Genomic DNA, 19,086 nt, shown 5'->3' on the forward strand with positions numbered 1-19,086 from the left:
TAAACACTTGGCGAGGTGCAGCCTCTTGGCACCCGCTCCGTGTGGGGGGAGCGCAGGTCACCTCGCGAGTGCCACTCGGGTGTTCACACTCACACAGAAGCTGTTAACTGCAAACAGCCCGGGCAGGGCCAACACAGCTTCAACTTGCATCCCTGAAACAACACCAATATTTTGGTTTTCCCACCTTTCTTACCAAGGAGGAGTGAAGAGGTTAACTGGGAGATGCCATACCTGTGGATGGCCAGTGGTGTAAAGACAAAGCCTGCTGATGCCAGGTGTAAGAAATGTGAAAGACCACAATAGAAACTGATGTATGATCAAGGGTCAATCCAGGCCTGACTGGCCAAGAGCTCCTGCTGTGACACTGGGAACTGCTCACCCGGTGTGGGATCAGCAGAGTGAGGTGAGAGAAAATCTAACCTGTCATGGGATCCCAGATGAGTCTGGGTGGGAAGGGGCCTTAAAGCACATCCAGTGCCACTTCTGCCATTGGCAGGGACACCTTCCACTGGCCCAGGTGGCTCCAAGCCCTGTCTATCCTGGCCTTGGGCACTGCCATGCATCCAGGGGCAGTGACAGCTGCTCTGGGCACCCTGTGCCAGGGCCTCACCACCCTCATAGGGAACAATTCCTTCCCTACATCCCACCTAACCTGCCCTCTGACACAGGTCCCTGTGTCCTGTTCCTCCATCCTTTGTCCAAAGTCTCTCTCCAGCTCTCCAGAAGCCCCTTTAGGCAGTGGAAGGGATGCTAAATACTTCTTGGATGCTTCTCTTCTCCAGGCTGGATACCCCCAGCTCTCCCAGCCTGTTACGGAGTGAGGATTTGGTTGCAACCACACAGGGACTAAGTGAGAGCTCCAGAGGATTCCCTCACTTAGAGATGGAGTAAAGACCTGTGTGACCTGTTTGCCCAGAAGCCATCACTGGAGGACTCTGCCTTCCCAGGTGTGACACCTGCATGGTCAGCTCCAACTGCCCAGTTCCTAAGGCCACGCTTCAACCCAGTGTTCCAATGCAGGTCTCACTGTGAAGAAAACATTGGGTGATGCAGGACAGCACTGAAATGACTCAGATTTGAAGAAAAACCTCTTACAGCAAAGGCCTGGAGCCTCAGTTGTGACTGTCAGTACTGAGCCTGCCAATGCCTTAATGAGCAGCTCCAACAATTAATTACCTCCCCTGTAAAGAATATGCTGTTTCCCAGTTCCACGCGTCTCTGTTGGCCAACAGCTTTGGCGTGTGTTCTTCCTCTTCTCTGCCAGAAGGAAGAACCCTCCCGTGTCAAACTTCTGCTCCCCCATGGGAACTGCCAGCATTCCAGTCTTTCCTGAGCCGTGGGTGGCACCACAGGTGTGGGATCCCCATTTTGTTCCAGGTTCCCTCCAGGTTTCCCAAGCTGCTGATGTGAGCTCCTAGGCTGGCTGTGGTCCCCCATCCCATTTCTAGATCCTGATTTTCCCCATCCTAAGTCAAATTTTTACAGTCTCTGATCCCATACATAGAAAATGTGTGCAGTTCTGCACCCCAACATTTGAGAAGGATGGGAAAACCCTGGAATGTGTCCAGAGGAGGAGAACCAAGGGGCAATGGGCTGGAAGATATGGAGAGAAGGGGGCTGAGGGGTGATCTCATGGCTCTGTGCAGCTTCCTGAGGAGAGGATGTGGAGATAGAGGTGCTGAGCTCTTCTCCTTGGGATCCAGGCACTGAATGCCTGGGAATGGCTCAAAGCTGCCCAGGGAGAGGGTTAGAATGGGCATTGGGAAGCATTTTTACCAAGAGAGTGGTCAGGCACTGGGATGGGCTTCCTGGAGTGGTGGTCAATGCCCCAAACCTGTCAGTGTTGAAGAGGTGTTTGGACAGTGCCCTTAACAATGTACTGTAACTTCTGGTCAGCCCTGAAGTGGTCAGGCAGTTGCAGTAGATGGTCACTGTAGGTCCCTTCAAACTCTCCTCTCCTCTCCTCTCCATAAACGTTTGTGTGACCCTCTCTAACACTTTCTCTTCATTCACTTCTAGCTCCCAAAGTGACAGTGGTGGCACTGGTCTCATGTACAGCCTCTGGCTGCCTCCTTGCATGGATCCAAACACAGCCCCAGACATCCCCATCTCCACTGCCCCATCTTGCCCTGGGCTGCAGCCCCTTCGCTGGGGAGATGCCAGGGCAGGACCCCAGCCCCATTCCCTGATGGAGCAGCTCCAACTTGTGCCATCCTTAGCCAGGTGGCACAGCATGAACCCAGCCCTGCCCCAGTGCAGGGTGGGGTGGCCAAGCCAAGGGTCTGGGTCAGACCAGGACACATCCAGCAGCTCATCCCCCCAGAAGGCCCTACTAGCCATGATTTCTATCCCTGCAGGCATCAGGGGTGTTAGAGTGAGCTGGTGCCAAGGAAGAGGCTACACAAGCTTCTCCTGACTCTTTTAGTGAGGATGAAGGCCACCAGCCATGCAGAATGCTCTCCAGGCCTCCCTGAGCTTGGAAGAATGTAGGGAGGGGAGACCAGAGCACTGTGGAGCAGTGAAGGGGTTTAAGCCTTTTCTGGTCATTGCTGCCTGGTGGCACCAGGAGAAAGGGGACAGGAGGAGGAAATAACCTGAGGAGAAACTTACTGTGTGTTTGTATTGGGAGCTAATGACTTCCTAATGAGCTGTTTGGGTAGCCTTGAGCTGATCAGAGCAAGCCTGGAGCACAAGGGCAATGAGCAGGGATGGGGACACCAGGAAGAAGTCACTGGTGGCAGGGCACTGCAGTGTCAGCTACCCATCCTGTCAGTCCTGCCATCACAGCTCAGCAGAACCCAACCCTGTAATCCCAAACAAACACCCCTGGGAGTCGCAGGGATGCTGCAGGGGCTGCTGGCTGAGCCATGGTAGGAGCCACCCACCAAACACTGAATGGGTCTGGCTTTGTCTGGGGCCCAGCAAGTCAGTACCTGCTTCTTGACTCCTTCCACCTTAAACATTTACCTGCTGCTCTTCCCCCTGTACTTCCTGCTGGGAATATCTCTTCATTAATGATCTGGAGGTGGGACACAGCCTTTGCCACTGACACGAACCCCCGGGTGAGCAGTGGATGGAGCAGAGGGTTGTGCTGCCATCCAGAGGGGCCCGAGGAAATGAGCTGGCAGGAACTTCGTGCAGTTCGTCTCTTATTTTCCTCTGGCCCCTGGGTTCTTCTAGCTCAGACTCCCTGCCCTCGTGTCTTTTCTGTGCCACACTGTCCTTGCTTTACCTTATTTCAGCAAGCTCTGGCTGCCTCATGCACACAGAGACCTGGGGAGGCTGAGCCCAGCTGCCTCTCAAACAACTGCCCTCAATCAATTCACTTTCAATCCACACAACTCTTCTTTGCCTGGGCTCATCAAATATTTGCTGTTCATGAATTCTGGTAGCCAGAAGTAAAGTCAGACAAGTCCTAGACTCCAGGGTCCAGAGTTTGTCCAGGACAAAACTCTTTCCTGCCAAGCTGGTTGGAAACCACTCAAGTGGACATCCAGGTCCTCCCCTTGGCTGTTCTGTTTCTTTAGAATCTCTGCTGAGCTATGCCCACAGAATCCCAAAATGGTCTGAGCTGGAAGAGGCCTTAAGGATTACCAGTTCCTCCCCTGCCATGGGCAGGGACACCTTCCACTAGACCAGATCAGTCAAAGGCCTGTCCAGCCTGACCTTGAACACTTCAAGGGATTCAGGGGCAGCCATAACTGCTCTGGGCACTCAGTGCCAGGGTCTCACCACCCTTGATTTTGGGATTTTTTTGGCTCTTCTGCACAGCCATTGACAGCTTTTCCAGGAAAAGGAGCACAGAGGAACTGAAGGTTGTTGCTTACAGTCTCTGATGCACTTGGCCATGTTCAGCTCCTGTCTGGGACTATTCTCACACATCCAGGAGAGCTTCAGGCTCTGGCTGCTGCACTGAGGTGGTTGGGAAGAAGCTTTTTAACATTTGCAACACAATTTTTTAATGACTGATTGGGAAAATTCAGACCCTCAGGAGTTCTTTTCTGGGATAACACAGTGTTGGATGATGAATGGATGGGTGTCACACTGAGTTCTGCTGAGACACCACACCTGAACTCAGGGTGCCAGTTTGTGTTAGATCCAAGGATTTTTAAGATTTTGAGATAAAGAAAATGCCTATGTAGATTTTAGACATTCTTTTGGCATTGGGAGCCCAGGTGTCTGTGAGGGATCTTCCAAGCATTTCACTGCATCTTAGATAGCTGGAAACCTGCCCCTTAAATTAGCATTCCCATTTGGAATGGTATATCATTGCAGCTGGACTAACCTGGGATGGGAGAGCACAGAATAAAATAGAAAAAAATAGAAGAGAAATAGAGAAGAGTAAAATTGGAAAGGAATGGAATGGAATGGAACAGAACAGAATAGAACAGAATAACTTCCAGTGGGGGGGAAAGCAATACAAGGAGACTGTAATTATTCTTCAAAGACCCTTTTCTGATAGGTAAATTAGGAGCATTTTTTTATGATCAGGATAAGTAGCATCATATCCAGGGGCCATGGGGTGGTCTGGCACCTCCTCCCTTGGCCCAGGGGAGGGCAGGAAATGGGGGGTGCAGGTGAAGGTGCTCTGTGTTATTGCTTGAGGCATCTGCAGAAGCAAGAGAGCTGATGGACAAGGAAGACCCAAGAAATCACCTTTTTCATGAAAACCACCAAGTTCAGGATCCTTTAGGTCACATTGGTAGGGATGAGGAATTCTGATGGACCTGGATATTTATATGTTACAATACTCTTGGTGTCTGAAGCTTGGACAAAGGTGGCTGGTCCTTTCAGAACTGCTTTGCTGCCTTTGCTTCCCATCCTGTGCTTTTGCAACCCTCACACAATGCCAGGTGAGTTTGGAATTCCTCAGTAGATCCCACAGCAGATGCCACCTCCAAGGACTGGGATGTGAACTTGCTCCTTCTTTCTTACAACATATCCTGAAAAACTTCCCTTGTTTTTCTAGCACTGAGGATTAAAGGAAATCTAGAAAATGTGATCTCTGAGGGAAGAGTGAAAGAATTGGGCTGTTTGTAGCAGAGGAGCAGAGCAGGGACAGCTGGGGATGAGCTGACCTCCAGCCTCCCCTTTGCAGCTGCACTTCCTGCCCTGCTGGGATAACCCTCTTCCAATAAATAAAAGGCTGCCATGGAAAAGAAGGGAATAAATTGCTCTGTGTCTGCCTGGAGAGGATGAGGAATCACAGAGTGAGGCTGCAGAGAGAGCTTTAATCAGACATTGGGGACTGGCTGAGTGTAAACACAGCCCTGGGCCAGGACAGAGCTGCTGCGCTGGGGTTCCGTCAGCGGCAGTTTTAGGAGGGAAGAGCACAAATTAAACAAACATCCATCATGAGGGGTTTAAGCTGCACTCACCCTGCATTGGATCAGGGTGAGCAGCAACTGCTCCAGCACCCCTCCAGCTCTGCTTGCTCTGCTTCTCTGCTGCTGTTCCAAACAATCTCGTGACTCCAGGCAGGTGAAAACTGCCCTCGGCCTGGAACCAGCTCCTCCTCTCTTAGACTGATGTTTGGAGAAGGGGTTTGCTCCCATCCCTGTGACTTTCCAGCTGCCTGGATGCAGGAGCAGCACTGCTGGGCTGCCTCAGGCCCACGGCAGGTGAGGAAGGATGAAGAACCATGCTGGGGACAATGAGGAGGGACCATGGAGCTGGGTGAGTGTTGCCAAAGATCTTCACACTATAAAAACTTCCTTTTTGTTTCTTTAAGGAATTTTAATGGATGTTATGCACTGGGGTAACAGGGTAACAACTTCTCAACACTGTGCTGTGAAGCCAGAGTACAGGAGCCTGAGATTTCAGTGGTCAGCCTGGGATTCCATCCCTTGTCATAGAATCCCAGAATGGTTTGGGTTGGAAGGGACCTAAAACACCATCCAGTGCCACCCCTGCCATGGCAGGGACACCTCCCACTGTCCCAGGTGGCTCCAGGCCCTGTCCAGCCTTGCCTCAGACACTTCCAGGGATCCAGGGGCAGCCACAGCTGCTCTGGGCACCCTGTGCCAGGGCCTGCCCACCCTGCCAGGGAACAATTCCTTCCCAATATCCCACCTGACTCTGTCCTCTGGCACTGGAAAGCCCTAGTCCTGTTCCTCCATCCCTTGTCCAAAGTTCCTCTCCAGTTTTCTTGGAGCTCTCTTAGGCACTGGAAGGGGTTTCTAAGGTCTGCCTGGAGCCCTTTTCTCCTGAGCAGCCTGTTTTGTGCTGGTTTGGGCTGGCCATGGCTCAGCACCACATCTCCAGGAGAGCAGGGATGGGTTTTTATTCAGGAAACTGCAGAATCAGCTGCAGTCAGACCCGGTCAACATCTCAAGATGTTTCCCTTCTGTTCAACTGAGTCTGGTGGTTTTGGCTGGATTCCCAGCCCTCTTCAGCCTGGGGAATCACAGACATGGATGCAAATAGAAGCAGCTCATAGTGAAGCTTTGCTGTGGGGCAATTCCTTCCCGGAGAGGAAACGAAGCAGTTGGATGCTGCTGAGGGACAGGGCAGCCCCACAACCCCTCATGCTGCCTCAGGCTCCTCCACCCTCCTCTCCCAGGAACACAAACATCCTCAAGAGGATTCTCAGGAACAGCTTTGGGAAAGATTTCCCCTTACAAGAAGAAAAGTCCTTGAGGACTCTTCTTCATCTGGGTTCTTTCGCAGGGTGGCTGGCTCTGTACACACTGACCTTAGAGGGGATGTTAATGTTTTCCCACCATAAATGTTCACGTATTTGTGCAACAGTCACATTGCAGTCTTGGGGAGTCTCATTTTGGTCTTCATAAAACTTCCTGGAAAACTCCATAAAAGAAAACACCATATCCACTTTAATTGCAAAATGCCTGGGAAGTGAATATTTAGTTTGTTTACAGTTTGACATCCTCCTCCTTGGCTTGAGACCATAACAGCAAAGTGTGTGTGTTGGGCTGGAAATTTTGATGTTGTCTAATTTTCTTTATTACTTCCCTTTTTGAAAAAATAGAGAAGAGGGAAGGGCACAGTTACCCCCTCACAAACGGTTACTGCTGGGGCAGCCCACGGAGCCATTTACCAGCAGGGGAATTGTGGAAAGGAGGAAGAGGCCCTGCCTCATGAAATAGAAAAAATACCAGAGGAAGCTGAGTAAGAAGAAATGAAGAATCAATATAAATTACAAAAGCAAAATTCATGTTTTTAAAGAGAGACCTGGCAGATGAGCAGTTACAGCATCAGAGAACAACCTGATAAAATCCCAGCATGGTTTGGGCTGGAAGGGACCTTAAAGCCCATCCAGGAGGCTTCCTCACCTTCCACTGTCCCAGGTTGCCCCAAGCCCTGTTCTGCCTGGCCTTGGACACTTCCAGGGCTGGGGCAGCCACAGCTGCTCTGGGCAGGCTCAACACCCTCATCCCTTCCAGCCTGTCTCCAGAGCAGAGGAGCTCCAGCCCTCAGGGCATTTTCCAGAGAAATCTCTGTGTTTTTCTGTTTTGTCGTCTTTTCCATCCTTCTATCCCAGCCAGAAGCTGCATCCCAGAGATGTCTGTGCAAGCCTCAGGTGTGATCCAGGGTTGTGATTTGAAGTGCCCAGACCCAGCACGGTGGCCCTTGTGGCTGATGTGCTGCCTGCACTCAGGCACACCCGGGCACGGAGCTGCCATCGTGTGCCCAGCCCTGTGCTGGGCAGAGCTGCAGGGCCACACTCACCCCACTGGCACCTGAACCTGGTCTGGGGGGATTTCAGCCTTCAGAGGTGGAGGGGATGCTGGAGCCCCCAGGCCCCCTCCTTTGGGCACCACAGCAATGGGGATGGGGTGCCCTGGCTGAGCCAGGCTCTGATTTCTTTTACCTGGATATCAGCCATGTCCCTTTTGCTGTCCTCAGTAGCCTTTTGGCTATGCCATGGCTCTGTGCCACACCTGGAGCTGGCACATGGCCAGCACACACCTCCCACACTGACCTGCTCTGGGTCCCAGAGCAAGCCCAGCCCCAACCCTGCCCCCCTGTTTTTTGGGATCAGGTAGAACTCAGTCCAGTACCTACCAGCAAATCCTCTGAGGATTTGGACACCTGGCTGGTGTCCTACCCTGGCACAGGGACGTTCTCCACAGCCCATTTTCAGTTCATCACTAGCGGCACCCCAGAGAGAGGACAGCTGCTCATCCCTCCTCGCCCTTGGGACAGGAAGCAGCAGCTTTTACTGGGCTTTTTCTCCATTTTGCACAAAGCAGTTCCACTCTTTGTTTTCCAAAACTTTTAGGATCATGTACTACAAAGTAAATCCCACAGCTGTGTCCTGCAGATGAAGGCGTGGTTTGGGTTCAGATCTGAGTTTTGGAAAGGCCAACACCATCCTGAGCACAGGCAACAGGAATGGCACGAGTCCACCCTTGAGGACAGCAAACTGTGAGAGCCTTGGTCCTCCTCCAGGGCTCCCTAAGAACAGAAGTCTTTGTTGGTTAATTCTGGATCCACAGGCTGATAAAAGCTCCATGTTTGTGTTTAACCCTTCCACTTCCTCAGCCTATCTGGGCTTCTGTCTTCTACTAACAACAGAGCTAAAAAAGATAATAGAAGAAATGAACAACAGCAAAATAAAAACATCCTGAAAAGCCCTTTCAGGCCCAGCTGCTTGTGGGTTCATCCTCCTGCTTCTGCCAAAGCTGCCTTTTGGGGTGACAGATGAAAGCAGTTTTTTGAAGGGTATCCACATGGTGTGTGCAGCCTCAACAGGCATTTCCCCTCTGGGAATAAATCATCACTTTCAGTTTTTTAACCCAGAATTTGCATCCAGGTGTTTCCCATAGGTTGGTGGAGGAAGCTGAAATTGTGAACAGAAAGTGCAAGTACTGAAGAAACAATACAGACTTTTGTGGGGGTCTGGCACAGGGGCCCCTGCCTGTCCCTGGGTGTGCCAGGGGCTGCCCACTCATGAGGAATTTGTGCTCCACCGACCCTGTGGCAGCAGATTTCCCTCTTCCCCCAAATGGGACTCTAGAAGTCTTTTGAGAGGTCACTTGATTCACCTTGTGCTTCAGATCCCTATTTTGTAACACTTAGGTTGCAAAAGCCTTCTGAGATCATCAGATCCAACCCTTCTCCGTGGCACTGCCAAAGCCAGCACTGACCCATGTCCCCAAGTGCCATATCCACAGGGCTTTCTAATCCTCCCAAGGATGGGGACATCCCACTGCCCTGGGAACAGGATGTTTCTTACACAAGAACTCTCAATTCCAAAATCAGTAGGACTATCAGGACAAAATAAAAGGGAGAGGCAGGGGTTGTGTGGGGAAGGAAAGACAAGATAAACAGGAAAAAAGACCAAATAAAGATCCTGAAGAATAGATTCCAGAGAGCTGAGGCAGTGGTGAGGTAAGATCAGAGATGCACCTGAGACACCAAAGAACCCCAGCAGAGTTTGGGTTGGAAGGGCCTTTAAAGCCCACCCAGTCCCACCCCTGCCATGGGCAGGGACATTTCCACCATCCCAGGTTACTCCAAGCCCTGTCCAACCTGGCCTTGGACACTGCCAGCAATGGGACAGCCACAGCTGCTCTGGGCACCCTGTGCCAGCCAATATTTTGCCTCTCCAGAGCCCAGTTGAGCTACAAGTTCTCAGGTAGCAAAAGGTCCATTGATAACCCCAAATCTCCTGCCCTGGGCAGGAATCTCCCCTGGTGATCTCTCCCAGCATCTCCTCTGCTGCAGCTGCTTCCCCTGGGAGCTGGTGATGGCTCCAGGCTCAGTTCCCCTTCCAGGCAGTGATCCCACACACAATCACTGCAGGGGTTAAGAAGCCAAGCAGCCACACTGCACCAGAGCAGCTCCACATTCAGCCTTCCAGCAGCAGCTGAGGCTCCAAATACAGAAATAAAGAGAGAAGGAAGAGGGCAACAGCTCCAGGCTGTCTGCAGGGACAAGAAGCACTGAATGAATGCTCGTCTTGGTTTTTCCTCTCTGTAGCACAAGAGAAAACACCAACAGGATGATGAAGCTCCCAACCAGATCTATCAGAGGGTATGGAACCCTCCCTGAGCTTTTGGGGCAGGTCAAGCAGACCCCAACCAGGCATGCTGGAGGTAAAAACAGCCTTGCAGGAGCCTGGGCGTGTCCTCAGGTTCAGCTGCAGCTCTTATTTCTACCAAGGCTTGGACTTTCCTATAGGATTTGGCCCCAAATCCATAGATTTGAACCAACCCTAATCAACCTAAAGAGTCAGGGCTGCCAGAACAGGGACTGAGCTGAAGCTCCTCAGCAGGGGGTGTGACAGTGGGGCAGTGCAGGCAGCAGGGACATCAAAACTCAACCCTCAGTCCCTGGGCAGGACTTGCTCCTTGAGGGCAGCTGTTATCCTGATACTTACCAGAGAAACAGCCCAAGGGCACTGTCCAGGTCTTGGGTGCACCCAGGAGAGTGGAGAGAGCAAACAGGAGCAGTGGGGACCCAGCCAGAGCTACCAACAGCTGCTTCCCACCAGTGACACCTGTACCTGTGTGGGTGTCACTGGAGTGCCTCTGTGCCACCACATAGTCCAGCAAGTCCCCCCAAGGCCCAGTGGTGCCCACCAAGGAAGGAGCCTGCAGGGTGGGCAGAGCTGTCACCACCTCCCTCTGAAGGAGCCTTCAGCTCATGCCAAGGTTACAAGGCCCACTCCATGAGGAAGGATCCATCCCTCTCCCAGCCTCCTGCCCCTACTCCTGGGAGGGAATGCTCAGCAGCTGGAAAGGCTGCCCCAGGGGAGGGTGTCCCAGTGCTGCCAGGAGCTGCTGGCGCATCACTGGGACTGAGAACCCTCTCTGGGAAGGCAGGTGGCTGGACACTGCTATGTACCCTGCCCATGGCAGGATTTGGAGCTGAAGGCAGGAAGCTGGAGAACCCAGAGACATCCCTAGGACAGGTATGTAAGGGGCTCCATGGACAGCCTGGAAACAAAACAGATCATTCAGTGCCAGGTGCTGGCACAGCATCACCAGGAACGCTGCTGCCTCCAAGACTGGCATTCCCCCAGGGCTTGGAATAACATCCACCTTTCCTCCTTCTGCTTTTCTTGGCCAAATACGGTGCAAAGATGCACCCAGCTGCCCAACAGCCCCCCCCCCCCCCCCCCCCACGGGGCAGCATGGGCTGACAGAGCCAAGAGGCTGCCCTGTGAGTGTTCCTTGAGGCAGGTGTGTGTGACCACCCTGTCCTGCAGCCCTTCCTGGGGCACACAGGTACCAGCCCAACACCTGCTGCTCTCAGTGCTGGCAGGGAAGAGACTCCATTAAACAATGCCAAAAAACCACTTTATTTACCAAAAACACATTAAATTCATACAAAGACTGTCCCATCCTGCCTCAGCTCATGGCTCAGGATCCTGGGGGAGGCTTGTAGAGCTCACGCAGCAGCACCAGCTTCGTGGCCAGCAGGACTTCACGGCAGCCAAGGTGGCTCCTCCTGCCATAGCGGGACAGCCGGGACGCCTCCAGGGCCACCTCCCTGAGGAGCTGGGGACTGCCTAGCCAGGCCAGCAGGGAAGCCACCAGGGAAGAATCCCCCGTGGAACACGTCTGTGAGGAGAGCAACCAACAGCATTAGCACAGCTGGCACAGCCCAGCCCCAGTTTGGGATCATGGAATCATTCAGGTTGGAAAAACCCATAAAGACCAACTCCAAACATTCCCCCAGCACTACCAAGGCCACCATTAACCCACCTCATCCACACATCTTTTAAACCCCACCAGGGATGGTGACAGCATCCCTGAGCCCTGCTCAGCCACCACCCAGCCTGGGACACACAGGTGAGCAGGTGGAACTCGGGGAGCAGGAGCCTGCAGCCCAGCCCAGGACTCACCTGGTTTAGGAGCTTGCAGATATGAGCTGAATAAGCCACTTTCTTCTTCTGCCTGTGGAGGCGCAGGCAGCGGAGGCTCTGCCAGGCACATCCTTCTGCTGCCTGCGGGGGCTCAGGGAGGGCAGAAGGCCCCAAGGGGCTGTGGAGGGCAGGGGGTGCTGGCTCCATGGCCGCTGGGGTCCCACACGCTTCCCGTGGCTGCAAAACCTCTGCTGAGAGAGCCAAGCAGGGGCTGAACACACTGCTGCCCCCACCCTGTCCTTGCCAGGGCACTAATCAGCACCAGGCAAATTGGGCACATAACACCAAAGCCGTTCAGCACACTACATAAACAAGGTCAGAAGCCACCCCCTCTGTAAAGCTAAACGCACCAGAAAAAGCAAAGCACAAATAAGGCATTTTAGGAGATTTTCCTTCCCAGCTCACCTCTGAGAGCTCCTCCAGTCTCGTCCTCCCCCAGGAGCAGGGAGGGAGCTGGGATCTGCTGCCTATAACCAGGGGGGATCATTGCCTGCAGCTGGGGGGGAGGGGGTGGAGATGGAGACAGGGAGGGAGGCAAGGACAGGGATGGCCTCACACCTGCACCCTGTCTCCTACACTCAAACCAGCCATTCTTGCCCAAAGTTCTTTTAGGTGAGGCTGGTTTTGCTCCCAAATCTGCAACCCATCCTCCGCCGTCCCCGTCCCTTCCCAGCCCCATTGCCCTAATTAGTAACATTAATGTAATTAACTCTCGGTGCTGGACCTGGGGGGACTTTTTTTGTCGTTTATTCTGCATCAATTTGAGGGGGTTCCAGGGTTTCACTAAGCACCTGAGTGAGCAGGGTCTGGGGGGCACCTGGGGGTGCTGGGGCAGGACCTGACCCTGCCGGGTGGGGCCCTGGGGTGGGGTTACCCTGGGTGCAGGATCTGCCTTCTCCCCCCTGTCCCAGCAGGAGTCTCAGTGCAGAACCCCGTTCTGTACTGTTTGTGGCACTGAAGTACAGCAAAAGGGGGTCAGTGTGCCCTGGGTGTGGCCCCATCTCCAGGGGGATGGGTTTTTGAGGGGGATTCCCTCTCGTGCAGCCCCCCCCCACCCCGCAGGGTGTTGTGGAGTGTCCCTGGGTGCAGCATCTTTTCCTGCAGGATATGGGATGGGGCTGGATGTCCCTGCAGGACTCTGTGGAGAGGGGTGGGGGGTCCTGGGATGCAGGATCTGTCCTGGAGGGCGGGGAAGGAAAAGGTGTCCCCTGAGTGCAAGATCCAGCCCTGCTCTGCTATGGAGATTCCACAGTATGCAGGATGTGGCCCTGTGGCACATCCCAGAGCAGGGCCTGCCCCTGAGGAGGGGGAGTCTCTCCAGATGAAGAATGTGACCCCTTAGCAGCCTGTGCAGGGGGTGTGGGGGGCTCTCCTGCATGCATACACTCCAGGAAGGAAGATTCCTCTGGGGGGGACAGCACCCTGCAGCCCCTCATCCTGGGGGTCTTTTCAGGTGCAGAATGCAGCCCCTTAGCACTCTGTGCTGAGGTGAGGGGGTCTCTCCTCAGGTGTAGGATGTGACCCTTTCTCACGCAGTGTTGGAGAGGGAACTCTCCTGGGTCGAGGATACACCCCGGGAAGGAATTGTTCTCCTCTCAATCACATCCTCCCTTCCCCAGAGCACCCTGCAGGCCCCCACCCTGGGGGTCTCCCGTGTGTGGAGCAATGGAAGCAGCCAAGGCTGGTTCTGGTTCTGGGGTTGCAGGGGGACTTGTTGTGTGGTTTATTCTGCATTTATTTGGGACAGTTCTGCGGTTTCAGTAAACACTGGAGTGAGCAGGGTCTGGGGGTGCACCCAGGGGGGTGCGAGCAGGACTGACCCTGCCGAGTGGGGTTTCCTTGGGTGAGGATCTGCTGTCCTGGCAGGGGGTAGAAAGCACACAATATTTGGGGTGTGAGGGGGGCTCCTCTGGGTGCAGGACACCCCAGGCAGCACAGCCCCTGCTCCAGGGCAGACATGGCCAGTCCCAGAGCTCCCGGTGCCCATTGCCGGGGATCCCCGTTCCAGGGCACACACGGCCCATCCCGGAGCTCCCGGTGCCCATTCCCGGGGATCCCCGTTCCAGGGCACACACGGCCCATCCCGGAGCTCCCGGTGCCCGTTCCCGGGGATCCCCGTTCCAGGGCACACACGGCCCATCCCGGAGCTCCCGGTGCCCGTTCCTTTCCCGGTGATCCCGGTCCCAGCCGTCCATCGATCCCCGCCTGCAGTGCGCGGCTCTCTCCGCCAGGGAGCGCTCCCGGCCCGCCCCGCTCCGGCAGCGCCGTGCCCGCTGCGGCCGCCAGGGGGCGCCGCGCGGAGCCGCCTCACGGCCCCGGCCCCGCCCCGCCGCAGGTGACACCCCCACACCCCCCGCCCGGGGAGCGGCGGGAGCGATCCCGAGCCTGGTCCCGTCCCGGTCCCGCTCCTAGCTCGGCCCCCATCCCGGTCCCGGCCGTCCCAGTGGCCGCCATGGCAGAGCAGGAGAGTTTGGAGTTCGGCAAAGCCGACTTCGTGCTGATGGACGCCGTCACCATGCCCGAGTTCATGGCGAACCTCCGGCTGCGGTGAGTGAGGGGCGGGCGGCGCGGCCCCACCGCCCCGGGGCTCGGCGGGTCTTCCCCTCACACACGGCCCGCTTGGGATGGAGTGTGAGGGGGGTGAGCGAACCGAAACCCTCCCTGAGCCTCCTCCGCCTGCTGCCCCTCCCTGACTGAGCAAACCCGCACGAAAGTGTGGATTTTCCTATGAAATGGAAGAGCCGAGTAAAGATGAGGGTGCTCAGGGTGCCCCAAGCCCTGGGGGCTGCGGGGGCTCTCAGTCCCCCCTCTGGAGAATCTCCCTCCGAGCCACCTGCCTCAGTGCCCACCTCCCTCACGGGACCATGGAATGGTTTAGGAGCGAAGGGACCTTAAGGACTTTACTTTTAAACACTATCTTGTTGATCTTCCCCTATAACACAGAAACACAGGGTGGGTTGGGCTGGGAAGAGACCTTAAAGCCCACCCAGAGCCACCCCTGCCATGGCAAGGGCATCTTCCACTGTCCCAGGTGGCTCCAAGCCTCGTCCAGCCTGGCCTTGGGCACTGCCAGGGATCCAGGGGCAGCCACAGCTGCTCTGGGCAGCCTGTCCCACTCCTCTCTGCTGGGTTTTCTCGCCTGTGCTGACATTCTGCAAAGTTGCTTTGGAGAGAAAGAAAAAGAGCAATAAAAGTCACTAAGTCCAAGGTTGCTCCATCTCATGGGGGCATTGCAGCCACTCGCTGGTGTTGATTTGCTGTGCTAACATTTCATGATCTTTATGGTTTTATTTCCCTTGTAGACGAGGTGGGTGCTGGGAAGATACACATTTTCCTGCCTGTTCCCTTTCAAGCACAAGTAAATCCTGGGCAGCACTGATAGAGGACAGCCAGGGGACCCTAAGTCTGCGGCTGCTTTTCACTTTCCGTTATAAAACATTCATGGGAGCTCCTCCTGATAAACTCTTATGCCCCTGCTTGTGCAAGGATTTGATAATTGCCAAAGAGAAGCCTTTGGGATAAAGATGTGACTTGCTGGCTTGTGTCCCTCTCCTGTTCTGCTCAGGTTTTCCTGCCTGCTCCTGTCATTGTCCTGCCACTTGTGTTCTGATGGGTATTGGAATCAGTCACTTGTCAGGCCCCTGGTGTTGTTGGAAGCACCTGAGAGTGGCAGTAGATGGGAAGTGGGCTAAGCTCCCTCAGCAGGCTTCAGACTATTGAGGAAGGAGAATATTAAGCTTTTTCACACAATTGTGTTGCCTCTTCTGGATGAAGTCTGTAGATTTTGAGATCTGGCTGCTTCAGCCACTAAGTGCCTGGGAATTTCTGTGCTACACAGTTATCCCTGTGCCTGAGATGCTGCAGGGTGAGGGCTCAGATGCTGTGCGGTGTAATAACAAGCAGCACACTTCGTGCTTTTTTCCTTTTATATTTTGTTTTTCTGTTGGAGCAGAGAGGGCGTTTGTGTTTGAATATAAGAAAATCATAATGAGAACGGTTGAGCTTTGAACATAATTTCAGATTTAAATTAATTTTGCAGTGCGTCTAAAAGTTTAAATTTATTTCTCATTTGTACACTCCATGGCATTGTAATTGTATAAGAAAGGGCTTGCATGCAATATCTTTGTAATTAGCAGGAAACATGTGTGTCATGGTTTGTTTTTGGGGTTTTATTCTTTGGTTAATGTGTACTAGAAATCTAAATGAAGTATTGGAAATGGATTTATAAGTTAAAAATCAACATAGCATGTTGGTTGCCTTTACACTGAGAGGTGCCTTGCAGGGACAGACTTTGCTACTTTTGAATGAAGGGATAAGAACAAGCCGGCAGTCCCGGATCCTTACAATAAGTGTGCAACTTTGTTTATTTTTTTCTCTGAGCTGTTGCTGATGGTGCCTGAGGGTGTTTCCAGGACATCCCTGCTGTGTCTGAAATACCTTGGAGACCCTGTTTAACTGCAGTGCCTTGGTCACTGGCACTCAAACCTGCCCAAACCCAGGCTTATCCTCTGACAACAGTTCAGACTTGAGTTCTTCTCACCTGGCTGTGAGTTCTGCCTGAGCTTCAGGGTCATCTGGTGTCTGTGCTGTGAGCAGAACAAGCTGATTGATATTGTTAATTTTTCTAACCTTGGTGCTGTCATCCCCTGCCTCCAGGCCTGTCTGCACTGGACATTTGGGAAAGCTGATGTGAATTTCCCAGAAGTGTGGCCTTTCAGGGCCGGTGTTGGGCGCTGCCCGGTGACCCTGAGCTGCCAGTGCTTTACAGCACTCGGGCAACTCCTGCTGCTCGCGTTTTCCTGCTCTGGGGAGGGCAGCTGACTCTTGGTGCTGACATGGGAAGCTGTGTGAGACCCAGCTCGGGACCCGCTCGAGGCTTGTGTCACTGTGGCGATGGCAGAGTCCCCTCTGTGCTGAGCAGGGGGAAGGAGTTGCTGCTCCTCCGTCACTGAGTGCCCGTGGCGGGTTTGTTCAGTTTACACTTGGATGGGCTCCACCCTAGTCCATAAATCCAGCTTTTGCCAGAGCTATTTTTGTTCAGGGTCACTGGCTGACCCAAGACGGGCTGTGCTGGATTTAGTTCCCAAGTGAGCCCAGATGTGGGTGGAATTGAAATCATACCAGTTTCGGTGCATGCAAGGATATTTCCCCAAGGATGTCTCTAGTGGGAAAAAAAGGAATGGTGAAGATGCACTTTTCATTAGTGTAGTATTGGAATTCAGTGGTGTTGACATGAGCTGGATGAGCGTGCCTGGGTAGGTGGGTGGATGCAGTGTGAATTTACTACCTCATTTCCCAGCCCCAGTGCTCATGCCCAGTTATTTGTAGGTTTGAGTAGTGATTCAGCAGGGATATCACTGTATCAGTACCTTTTTGTGGCTGTGTCTTACAGCTACTTAATGAATGTTTCTTTGGACACTCAGCAGTCACTGCGTGTTACATTTTATTGTAAATAAAAGTCATTCTGTCCTTGAATTCCTTAGTCCTGAGTGTCCTTCATCCCAGTGTCTGGTTGTGATTCTTAGTCATCAGAATAATTTTTTAAAAAGAAAAGCAGGACTATGGGAATGGTCTGTGTGAACTCAGTAGCTTTGTTTCTTTATAGTAACCTCCAAAACTGTAACAGACAATTGTTTCTGGAACGCTCATAAATCAGAATTATTAAAACAGCTGTATTTGAGTGGTTTGTGTGTCAGCAATTGCCCATCATCCCTTCAGTGAGTGCCTACTTATCTCTGCACTGCTGCAGCAATAATTGGTAATTCCAGTCCCAGGACATCAGATTAATTGAAGTACTCCTTAAAATAGGGAATCTTTTTGTGTCTAGCAACATTCAGGTCCTGCCACTGGCAGGCAGGTATTTATCTGTAGTCAAGTGTTACCTGTAAGTGGTGGGAGAATGCTCTGGAAACTTGGTAAAACTCTATTTCACTGCTGTTGACCTAACATGACCATGGCTATTCCACGGCAGGTGGACTGAGATGGTGCTTGTGGAAAGGGAATGTTGGGCTGGCCAGAGCTGCTCAGCTTTTGCAGAAATTGTGGTGTAGATGAAACTATTGAGTAAGAGAAGCAAGAAACTGCACCACCTCATTTTCTTCATGCCATATTGAAAATTTCAAGTAGTAAAAGTTACCATTTTAAATTTACTTCCTTGGAAAGAAGTCTATTTTTCAGAATTATGAAATATTCTGGTTTATCAGGTGATTTCTTGTATTGCACTGCAAAGACCGCTCACTGTTCTGCCCAGCTTGCATTTGCCTTGACAAACAGATCAAACTTCAGAGCATTAAAAATGGGATCTGTGGAACGCCAAGAGGGAGTTCTTGAATTATCTGTTGTGCAGCCTTTGTGAAGCCTTTGGGAGTCACTGCAGAGCAGTTCCTCCTCCCAGGGTCTCAGGTGTGTGCCAGGACAGTCAGATGTGACAGTCAGATGTGACCCACCCGCTCTGTGCCAGGCAATAGGATCCTGTGGGGACCCAGCTGGGGCAAACCCAGCACCCCTGAACACTGGGAGTGAGAAACCACATGGAAGTGCAGGGAAGAGAGACAGTTCCAGGGCAGCACCAGGGCAGAGTTTGGGGCGGTTTGATGTGAGCTGTGTGCTCGTGGTGTTTGTGTTCCCACATCTGCATTGTGAGCAGGTGCTACCTGACTCATCCTCTACTGATTTCTAGCGAGTTGCTCATTTTTCATAATTCTTGTGCAAATCCCCCCTGGAACACAATAGATGTGTGTCACTGTTATTAAAGAATTCAAGGATGTGTGAAAGGAAGACAGTGAGAGCACCTGGTGATGTGTAATGATTGTAAAATGAATTTGGGGTTGTTTTCCTCTTCTTTTAACTGCTTCCAGCATGAAACCAGCTGTGGAAGGCTGTACTTGCTACTCAGTTCCTGGTCATCCCAGCCCACCTGAGCCTGGAGTGGTACACAGATCTATGGGTTAATAGTCCTTGCAGTTGTCTCCCTGTTCACGTGTTGACTTCTGGCTTCTTAAAGCAGCATTTCATAAAAACACAGCTCTGTGTTCACTTGAAAACACACAAAAGTGGTTTTTGTAATGTTTCTCAACTATCTTACAAACCCCAGCATTTTCAGATTAAGATAACAGGTCTAGGTCTGTATTTATTGCAGGGCCATTTGAAACATGGATAATATTTGCTATGATTATTAATAGTTTTGGCATCAAGAATCTATATTGAAAATCTGGTTCTCCTGAGAATGTGCTGAAAGTACTTGGTGCTGA

The 19,086-nt window shown here is 52.7% G+C and overlaps 1 protein-coding gene across 1 annotated transcript in view; it reads left to right on the forward strand.

Moving 5' to 3' along the window:
* Positions 1–14,199: 14,199 nt before the first annotated feature.
* Positions 14,200–19,086, forward strand: part of MYO1D (myosin ID) — a 154,832-nt gene continuing 149,945 nt past the window's right edge. The window contains exon 1 of the mRNA XM_041398991.1: positions 14,200–14,383. Coding sequence (XP_041254925.1) covers positions 14,289–14,383 — 95 coding nt within the window. The 5' untranslated portion in view covers positions 14,200–14,288. The remainder of the gene's footprint in view (positions 14,384–19,086) is intronic.

The sequence above is a fragment of the Onychostruthus taczanowskii genome, unplaced genomic scaffold (genome assembly GCF_017590055.1).
Source record: "Onychostruthus taczanowskii isolate IOZ18803 unplaced genomic scaffold, ASM1759005v1 scaffold151, whole genome shotgun sequence".
NCBI lineage: Eukaryota > Metazoa > Chordata > Aves > Passeriformes > Passeridae > Onychostruthus > Onychostruthus taczanowskii.